Consider the following 11,279-nt stretch of genomic DNA (forward strand, 5'->3'; position numbering starts at 1 on the left):
TGTTCTCTGTACCTATGATATTCCTTTTTGAGTAAACTTATAGTGTAGAAATATTACTTGGGGATTAACTGAATTTAATAATATAATTACTTGGGGATTAACTGAATTTAATAATATAATGGAACACAATATTTCATCTTTTACTAAATAGCTATCTCATGTTTAACTTTTCCTATAGACAGTAGACAAAAATCATGTATTCTTTGAGAAAGATAAAGTAGTTCAATTTATTTAAAGTATAGTTTAAAATAAGGTACTAAGATAAATCTGACAAAGTACATACAATGCATGAGACCTATAATAAAGCAATGGGAACCTAAAGGGAAATTTTAACATTGTCTAGATTTACCATGAAAGCCACAGTCACTCAGGAGAAAGAAATTGAGATACCGATTGAAGTTTGCACAGAAGAGTTTCCCAAGAAGTAAGAATCTAATCTTGTGAAGACTGCCTCTCTTTATAGAGAGCCATAAAACTATCTCACATACAAAATAGAGTATGTGTTTCTGAAAATTTTTATAGTACAGTTAATGAAACGTTCTTAAGCTGGCTGGCAGTGATGCAAAAAACTTCTATTTCAGTTTTCCATAGTTTAAGAGATTTGGAAAAGCTGATTAATTGGTACTAGGTTTTAGGAAAAATATGGTTGCTGTTCTGTTACCCAGTGGGTAACTTCTACAGATCACAATATTGTAACAAATATTTCTAAAAATAAGAATTGTGAATATTTTCCCACAAAGAACTAATAAGTGAAGAAATAGTTCTGGTTTGAACATTACATAAAATATGTATACTAATATATACTGTGTATACTAAAACACTAAATGTTTTAACTAAAATATGGTATTATCTGGTGAATTCAAATGATGTAATTCCTTAGAAAGGCTAACTTAGCCCAACAAAATAAACACCAGGAAATGAATACTAGTAAGATATGAGGTGGAGTCAAAGGGCTGGGGGAAATGAAGAAAGGAAGGTGGAGAATGGAAGTCAGTTCATATCCTACAGGATTAAGAGGAGGACTCAGAGAAATGGGAGAGAATGAGGAAAGGGATAACATCAATCAAGATGTGTTGTATTCAAAAATTGCTTTGTCAAATTGGAGCTCATTTGTACAATTGAAGATAATAAAAAATTATAAAATAAAGGGGCTGGGCAACAGTGGCTCAGCCTGTTGAGTAGCTTGTAATCCTAGCTACTCAGGAAGCTGAGATCTGAGAATCATAATTCAAAGTCAGTCCAGGCAGAAAACTCTTGTGAGATTCTAACCAGCAAAAAGCCAGAAGTGGAGTTATGGCTCGAGTGGTAGCATTGAGCAAAAAAGCTAAGGGAAGTGCAAGTCCTTGAATGAAAGTCCCAGTACCAGCAATTTTAAAAGCCACACAAAAACACAAAAATGGCACCTCAGAAAAATACACAATCTTGTGTCCCAACTTAAAAAATACATTAATCTAAAGAAGTATTTTCTTAAAGGCCTGTTTTAAATAAGTAATTCAACAAATAGCTTTTCTATGAGTCAATATTCTTGCTAACATTATTCTGCTAACATATTAATCATATTAACCTTGTATTAATGATTTCACATAAAAATGGTATTATTGTATAATCACATTTTGGAAATGCTGTATTTGTGCTAAACTTTAAAATCTATATGAATTTACAGAACAGTTGGTAATTTTATGAACTGTGAATCTCCAATTCATAAATGGAAAAAAATTATATAGCTTCAGAACTCAGAAAATTCCCATTTGGGTTTCTTGGGCTACACTTTAGAAAATTTAAATCATTTATATGCATAGTTGAGAAATATTTCATTGAGACAAGTCTGCAAGTATAGAATTTTATAAAATGAAACCCAAGATTATTATTAACCTGCCTTCTTTGCCTCTACTTACTTTGCTACTAGTGGCTAGGAAAGAATAGAAAGGAAAATACAACTGTAAATATAACAGGAATTTTTCCAAGCACTTAGCACACTATTTGTTGAATATATTTTTAAGTATAAATTTTCTGTACAACACAAACAACTGATTAAAAACCAAGGAAAATTTTACTAACTCCTAGTGAGCATTAGGAAAATCTCTCCCCTCATTTTGCCATAATTGGAGAATGTTTTTCAGCATCTTTATACAGCCTTCAAGCCTCCAGAAATTTCAAAGTCCTTGTTTCTCTGAGGACCTCCCAATAGCACCAGTTGACAAGAGTGGAGCATACCAAATAGTTGATCATCGTTCATAGTAGAAACACAACCTAACTGGAAAAGTACATCTGAGTGAAAGAAGTTAAAAATCATTTGCTTCTCACCAACTAGTTTTCTCTCTTTTCTGGAGTGAATGTTAGTAAACACAAAATAAAGTAATGAAACTCCATGGGTATAGGGAAGTGAGAGGGAACAGAAAGGTGTTGCTGTTGCACATTTGAAGTGCCGCTCACACTGTAGATCAAATAGAGTTGCAGTTAAATAGCTGGAGATGAGGTTGTGAAAGGATAGGAAAGATGTGAGTTCAGCAAAGCACAAACTGGGAAGTTTTTGTTGCACTTTTGCCTTCCTAGAGTAATATTTTCACTTACAACTAAATGAAAATAAACTTTTATATTTTTTTGAAAACAAAGATTACCAGTAATAACAGATTTGTACAAAGTTATCTTTTACAAGGCTAAGAATTTACATCCAGAGTAATTTTCCTACTCCTATATAGGTTTAGGGACCTGATTCCATGTTGATTCTTGTTAATAAAGTATGAAAAATCATATATTAAATAAAAATGGAACACCAAGTGGTTAAATATTAAAGTTTTTCCTGTGATTAAGTGAATCTCACAGTGTTAGCACATAGGTAATTTATTGTCAAAGACGAATTGTTATGCAAAGTAGGCAACTTGTTTTTAGTATTGTATGAAAATATTTTTATATACAGATGTGTCAAAATTAAATATATACAATCCATTAATTAAAAGGCTAACATATATTATCTCTCAAAATACACTTCCAAATTTGAAAACTTGTTTTATTATACATAAATGAAAAAACTTTACTACTGTTTAGATTTCTTAAACCGAATGTATTTCTTCTATTTTTAAAAAATTTTATTTTCATTTTAAGTACTTTATCATTTTCTGAAGGCACTGTGGTATAATTCACATTTACTTACATGTCTTGTTTTATCACTTAAGTATCTTGGGTTTTTATGGTTACTGCTTTAAAGCATTTGACTCATTCTTGTGAATATTTTCTACATATCACTATGAGCTCTAAATATCTAAATTGTAGAAGGTGGCAATTTCCATTCTTGCTCCAGTTCCTGGATGTACAATGGGCAATAAAATTACCTTTATAGTAAAACAGTTACAATTTTGTATTCTTACAACCTTTATATACTTTGTAGATTTTATGTTTTCTGAAATATTTGAAGAAGTTTAATTAGTATTATTGCGAAATATGCTTTACGTGAATTGTTTTATAAAATCTGTACAGTTATACGGACTGCTATATGTTCACATACATATGAAACAGTTGTTGACTAGGAAATAATTTTCCATTGTTTATGTCCATCTTCTAGTATGAAAATGTAGATTTCTCAGTTGCTCTAATCATCATTTTCCAGGATGCATCCAGCAACTTACTCCAATTACAAAGGCAAATTAACTCTTGTAGGATGGAACTTCAGGACTTATGGTTCTGTGCTGCCCATCAAAATTTTATTCCAACAAGTTTTTATCTCTTCTAATAGTCTCTTAAGGAAACATGGGTCACTCTTTTTTTTGTCCTTTTTACTTTTTTCTTCCTAGAGAAATAAATAGTAAATGTTTTAATTTTATATTTTAATAACATACTTTAAAGTGTTCAATCTTTATCTAAAGGAACTGGAGAAATTTACATGCCATTTTACAACCCAAGATTTCTGGTCACAATTGTGACAAATGACCTGTGCTAAATTGAAGGTTGGTTTATTTTAAGATTTAGCTGTCATTTTCACACTGCTACAGAGGACATAAGACTGTCCAAACATATTTAAGGTGATTTTTTTGGAATACTCAGTTGAATATTTTAATATGGAAAAATATACTTTTTTGTAGAAGGGATAATTAACAGTGAAAGTATTTAAATTGTTTTGGAAAAAGTAGCTGATTGAACTTATACCCTAGAATTCACGCCAAACTACAGCAGATTTCTACCTCCTAAACTAGTGTTTCTAAGCATCTGATAAGAACTTTTTAACTGTATTGTTTTTGTCTTTTCTTTTTTGGTACTGGGGATCGAACCCAGGACGTTGCGCTTGCTAGGCAAGCGCTTTGCCACTGAGCTACATCCCAGCCCTGATAAGAACTTTTTAAAAAATGAAACTGAGCAATGTTAGAAAGTGAATAAATGAATCTTGGCACAGACATATGAGGAGGTCACCCTGTAAAGACTACTGTATTTCTCTGAGAGGGGAAGGTGTTTTCCCATTTAGATAACAAGCACTTACTGAGTATTTTTTAAGTCAGGTATTACATGTAGTACTTTACAAATATTACTGAATTTTTTGTTTACTAACCCTTTGAATTTGATCATTTCACCTCACTTAACAGATGAGGAAACTAAGCTACCAAGAGGATAGAAAGTGCCAAGTATATCAGGTAACTACAGTGGCTAATCTGGAATGCGTCTGTACAGTTGGCTTTTTGACTTTGCATGTTATTTGGTGAAGTCCCTAAAGTGGAAAATAACAATAGTGATAAGCATTATATTAAGCATGTAAATCATTTGTTGTCATGTTATGACAGTAACTATTTTCAACATCCTAAGGTATAGATATTATATTTTTATTCACTTTAAAGTTGAGGAAATAGTTGTCTCTGTTCAAGAATATATCTTGTCAATCCTATTGTCTTTAGTATATTACTTTTAATAGAAAAGTAATTAAAATTTAGGCCTATAAATATCAAAATTATTACAGCAATACTGATTTCTCCTTGGGAACCAGATGAACAAGTTTGTTCTAAATGGAGACTCCTGGGCGGAGTAAATACATCTCAACCATAATGACCATAATCACTTAGATCTCTATGATAATGGGCATCATCATCCATCAAAGAATGGTAATATACAGCACAATAGTATTTTATATTTTGTTCACAATAGACAGTCCCAGCTTACCTTACGGCTGGTGCAGTTCACTAGAGCTAATGTACCTTCTGAAACTTTTGATAAATGATCTCCGAAATCCTCACTGATATTCATGTTATGAAATTGCTTCAACTTGCCAGCAGCACGATTTAGAAAAGCAGCTTTCTAATGTAAGGGGGAAAAAATCGGACTATGATCCAAAGGAAATGTTAAGAAATTAGAACTTTCTCAAGGAGCATAAGGCAAAAACTGTAGTGCTAAGTAACGCCCCACACCTCCACCTCAGCTTTCCATTCCAGTTAATCACGTGACTGACAAGTAACAGGATTGAAACTGTTTAGCTCCTAGGCAACAGGTTGGACAGCATAAAGTGCCTAGTACTTGGTTTAATTATTGTCTGACTCTGAAACTCTCTTTATCATGTATGTGTGATCTATCACTTAAGGGTGAATATTACAAGAATTATTCACATATATCACTTCAGGAAAACTGAAGGAGGTTTCTTCAAGCAAAATGAGTGAAGGTATGTGTGCTTTGGTTCTTAATGATTTCATTTTTTTAATATTTTGAGTTATGGAGGAATAGATGGTAATTAGAAAAGAGAAAATAGTCACTTAAAAGGTGTTTACTCCTAAACAATATTTAAAGTAAGCAATTTAGAGTAAAGAATTTATAGTTTTAAAATGCAATGACATTAACTCCGCAACTGTGAGTGTTTAAGAAAAAGAACATCAAACAGCAAATCAGTTTCTGCAGGAAGAAACACATGTTATTGTTTTAAATTTAAACAAATAGTGAAAGAAGTAAAAAAATGCCTATAAACTTAATTATACTCATGACTTATGTCTGTATGTATGCTAGGAATCATTTTAACCAGACTTTTCCTTCATAAGAAATTTAGAAAAAAATTATTTTTAATTCAATTCTTCTAGTATTTTCAAGGTGAGAAATGTTGAAATAAAAGAAAATATTATTGTAAGGATAGAGCTATTTGTAAAATTTAAGAAATAATATAGTGTAATTTAATGGGTTAATGACAAATATATCGTTAGAACCAAAAATGTTATTAATATATTAATTTGAGTGCAAAAAGTAAAAACTTTTAAAAAATAAGGTTTAAATGAAAAATAAACTCCAAATAAATAAACTCCAAAAATAAACTCCAAATCTTTACCTTTGTATCATCACATGAATGCTTTTTAAAAAAGTTTGATTCATTATTCAGACAATCACTATCATTTCCTATTATTTTGACCTGTAATAAATATAAAATAATTTTGTTAAAATGATGTCTCTTCTAATGTAATTTAAAACAATCTCATAATATCCTATATTTATGTGTGCTACTTTTGACTTATTCTACTTAGAGGCATACAATAGTTTTCCATTTGAAGAATAACCATTATATATATACACAACTCCCACACATATATAAAACACCTTTCAGACTCATAATTTAGTAGTTTATTACCTAACAATTGGAATATATACAGAAATAAAAGTTCTTATTTTAGAGGTAATATTAGATAAAATGCGGTAAAATTTCTATTCAAGAAGTAGAGATGATTTTAAAGATTATTCCATCAAATGTTCTGCTACCTAACAGAGAAAGGAATTTACATTAAAATGAAGGAAAAAATACCTCTTGGTAGAGTTAAGAATGAAATTAATTATACAAAATTTTAGACAATCTAATTTTTTCTGGTGTGCTTGAGTTAGAAATTTGAATATATTATTTATAGTTAAAAACCAGGCTGGTATAAGCTCATTTCTGTATTATTTCTGAGGAATGTAGTACAACAAAGTTGGCATTACGTGAATCAAGAATTTCATTGGCAGTCTAGGAAGAACTTTCTAAGGATCAAATTCTTTTATAAAAGATATTATACTGTCTCTGTCCAGAAAACTAGGATGTCCATGCTATCAAAGTTTCTAGGAAGACTTCAAGCAATCTAAGTCTATTAGGCGTAGGGAAATGTTTTTTTTTTCCAAGTGCTATTTATGTATTTATAACATCAATTGTGGGCCATACAAAACTATCAATACAGGCAGATGGCCATAAAGCAGCCATGCCTCTCCTGTCTTGTACCAAATGATTTCTTAGCTTTTTTGTGCCTCAATGATCAGATGTTCCCATCCCTACCTGTTATTAAAGAAAGGGAAGTAGTGGAAAGATAGGGTTGCTTCTAATTTTCACTTGCCTCTCAGATAAGTATGCAGGGCTCTTATCATCTATGAAAAGAATAATTGGTCTCTGGGTTTATCTTGTCTTATCTGCAGGTAGTTCTTTATTTTTTTAGTTCTGAAGGTAGTTCTATCTGAATACATTCTTGTTTTGCTTAAGAGTTCAATGTTTTCTAAGTGTGAAGTATTCTGCAAAACTGTACTTGGAAACAAACTTTAGAAAACAGGTCTAATTTCTGTGCTATTTAATAGAAGGGACAGTCACTCAGACCCTTAAATACATTTACAATCACTTCTTATCTTTGAAAAAGTATGCTTTTGGAAAGAGAAGATTAATTAGTGTCAAACAACTGAGTTATACTATAAAGATATAAAGTGCAAAAGATACATTTTCTATAATGATCTTCAAATTGCCATTATAAAAATTCCTGAGATCATAGATAAGAGCTATTATTGTCTATTCATTTTCCTGTTGACTTCTCTTTAATCTGAAGAAAAGGCTAATATACAATTCCATTTGGTAAAGCACATAACATTTGATTTTCTGCTGTGCCAGCTTTCACAAAAGTAGGGAGACTAATGCATAGCTAATCAGCATGTTTTCCAATTTACCAAAATATTGTCTGAGAAAATGTCATGGAATTACTGACAATTTTTTAAAATATTTCCTTATATGGCATAATATTTGAATATTGGAAAAACATTATTGGTTAGCATCAGGCTATTAAGTTCATTTTTATCAGATCTATAGAAAGGAAATGTTGTTCCAATTGTGTTTACCTAATGTTTTTTTCAGATTATAAAGGCTTTACTATGCCCTTAAAAGATGGACCTCTGTAAAGGCCTCAATTACTATTAACTAGTTGAATTCATAATTTATGAATACATTTAACATAGGCAAATAAAAGTATCAATTAAATTGCTTTCTGAAATTACATTCAAGCCCTAACAGAAGAGCCACTAGAAGTAAAAATTCTTGCAGTAGAAAAGAATCTTAAATGCCTATCTCCTGATTTAACAAAAAGTAGAATTATTTACCAAAGTTAAAATAATATTATTTAGGTTATCTTGACTTATTCCAATCTATTGGAATCACAATGATTCATGTTAAGTTGTTCCTAAATTAATGTCTCAATTTGAAAAATTAGATCTATTATTGTAGCATAGTTTTTCTATCTATAAAATTTAATATATTTTGTCTCTTTTTAGAAACACTAAGTATACATAAAATTTTCTATTTTATTTTGAAATTTATATTTATGATTCAAAAAATTGTTCACTTTGTGTATATTATTCCATTATTTCTTACATATGTCTGTTTAATGGCCTTTTGTTATAGATGTGGGGGGGGGTGCTGTCCCTGAGCTTTTGTGCTCAAGGCTAATGTTCTACCAGTCAAGCCACAGCTACACTTCTGGCTTTTTTTTGTTTGTTTGTTTGTTTTGGTAGCTACTTGGAGATAAGAATCTCAGGCTTTACTGCCCAAGCTGGCTTCAAAAAACAATCCCCAATCTCAGCCTCCTGAGTAACTAAGCTTATAGGCATGAGCCACCAGCACCTGGCTTCTGATATGTATATTTTCTTCTTCACTTTTTTCCTGTTTGCTGTTCTCTGATATTGTGTGGATTTTCACTCTTTTTACCTCTCTCTCTCTTTCTCTCTCTCTCTTTCTCTCTCTCTCGCTCTCGCTCACCCCCTTCTCTCTCACTTTCTGTACTAGAAGAGGCAATCTATGTAATGTTTAGTATTTTATGAACTTACAATGCCAGAGAGATTTTTCCAGCCCATTAAGTGGACATTATAACTAATGTAAAATGTGCAATTAAATAGATCCATTTAGATTCATTATTTTAAGTTGGAATCTACATACAATTTTGGAACATTTTTGAGGACTCTAGGGTAACAGGATTCTTTTAATTTTATTTCTTCCACATTTTTGCCATTTGTTAATTTTCTTCTTTAGTCTTTTTTTCTCCAAATATTTCTTTATTGAGATTAAATGAAGACATAAATTTCACGATACTGTGGCATAGTTATACTTAGCTAAAGTCAAAAAACATCTTAACCTTCACAATGTTATTCATCATTATCTTAATCTACAAAGATTATGAACTCTACGAACCTTAAAAAACTATTTCTTACAAATCAGATGATATGTATACTTCTTTTTGCTTAGTATCAGCTATCCCCTCTTTCTCTATACCCTATATATAAGGGTACTTGTATAATGGTACTTGTGATAGCATTTTAGTTCACCTGGATAATGCATATAAACTCTCTGATTTAATCCCATTTTCAGACTCCTAAATTTCTAAGGATTAGAAATTAATTTTTGTGTGTCCATTATTTAGCCGACAACAAAGAAGTATGTTTCAGTACTGACTGATGATAGGTTTGATAAAAGACCTTCTTTTGGCAGTGATTCTTACTGAATTCTTCCCCAATATAGGCTTGTGATATACTTGAAAAACTGAGTTTATCCCCTTGTACTCTACTTTGAGTGTAAACATCTTGTAGCACTTTGTGTTCATTATTATTCATTATTGTTCATTATGTTATATTGTATTATATAATAATATTATAATCACAATGTATTGTATTCACCATTCATTATTGTGTTCATTTTATATCTACTATTACATAATCATCTGCCACTAAACAAAACATAAAACAAACATTATGGTTATTATTGTGGTTTAAAAAGTTTGGAGGAGCTCAAATAAGAGCATTTTCTATGAGAATAGTTAAGATGTTTGCCTTGTCTATATTCACTTGAGCATGACTAAGATAAAGGATCCAATCCCAAATGTGTTTCATTCATACAGCTATTTCAAGAGATCTCAATGTCTTTACTGGATGAGCCTATTTCTGGTATTAATACAAGAATACATGTCCTTTTCATACTCCATCTCAAAAGGTAGCAAGACTTAGTGAACAAAACTTATCTAGTAAAGCTGGTGGATCATGGTCTCTACAGCCTACCCAAGCAGAAATTGAAAGTAAGAAGGATTAACTATACTTCTCTCTGACAAAGTAGACTTCAAGATAAAATTACTTGGAAGAGATCAGGAAGATTAATTTATGACAGGAAAGGAAGTGATCCATCAAAAGGTATCTCAAGGTTAGGTGTGGTGAATCATTTGTATAATCCCAGCTACTCAGGAAGTAAATACAACAAAAAGGAATAGGGGCAAGGTCAAATGGTAAAGCACTTACCTACCAAGCAGGGGGTTCTAAGTTCAAACTCTATTATAACCAAAATAAAAATGTCATTGGTAAATATAAATAGGCTGAGCATTGTTGCACCAATTTCAATGATACTACTGGCCATAAGGAATTGATAGGTCTAGATACAATAGTAGTCAATGACTTCAATACCCCACTCTCATCAATAAATCATCTAGACAAAAAGTTTAACTAGATATCTCAGAGCAAACTGCAACGTAGATCAAATGAACTCTTAACAGATATCTACAGAATAGTCCATTCAACAGCTCTTTAATATACATTCTTCTTAGTTGCACATAGAACTTTCCCTAAATAGATTATATTTTAGATTACATGTTTAAATAGGGATACAGGCAGACCCACTGCAACAATGAGATGTATAAGATGCTATGCTGAAAAACGAACTTTACAACTTTGGTGGAAGAGGGAAAGTGTAGTTGTGGAGATGGGAGGGCAGGGATGGTATGGGAAAAACAAAGGAGGAGGCAACAATGTTGATAAGAAATGTACTTATTACCTTGCTCATGTAATTGTGACCCCTCTGTACAGTATTTTCACAATAAAAAAACTTTCTAAAAAATAAAAGATTACATGGAAAATCATATAAAATCAAAAAATAATTTCCTATATCTTAGCAGGTCAAAATACAATAAAATTTAGAAATTAATAGAGAAATTAGAAAGGCTATATGAACACGTGGACATTGGACAACTAACTTTTTTTTTTATAATTTTATTTTATTTTATTTTATTTGTGAA

At 31.1% G+C, this 11,279-nt stretch overlaps 1 protein-coding gene across 2 annotated transcripts in view; it reads right to left on the reverse strand.

Annotated features, from left to right (window-relative positions):
- Positions 1–2,837: 2,837 nt before the first annotated feature.
- The window catches only part of Il7 (interleukin 7), a 28,767-nt gene continuing 20,325 nt past the window's right edge, over positions 2,838–11,279 (reverse strand). The window contains exons 3-5 of one of the 2 annotated variants that reach the window (XM_013028453.1): positions 6,284–6,364; positions 5,140–5,274; positions 2,838–3,784 (exon numbers count right to left, since the gene is read on the reverse strand). In XM_013028453.1, the coding sequence (XP_012883907.1) occupies positions 3,671–3,784; positions 5,140–5,274; positions 6,284–6,364 (330 nt within the window). In that variant the 3' untranslated portion in view covers positions 2,838–3,670. The remainder of the gene's footprint in view (positions 3,785–5,139; positions 5,275–6,283; positions 6,365–11,279) is intronic. The other variant, XM_013028454.1, reaches the window with a different exon arrangement.

The sequence above is a fragment of the Dipodomys ordii genome, unplaced genomic scaffold (assembly GCF_000151885.1).
Source record: "Dipodomys ordii isolate 6190 unplaced genomic scaffold, Dord_2.0 Scaffold109, whole genome shotgun sequence".
NCBI classification, from domain to species: Eukaryota; Metazoa; Chordata; class Mammalia; order Rodentia; family Heteromyidae; genus Dipodomys; species Dipodomys ordii.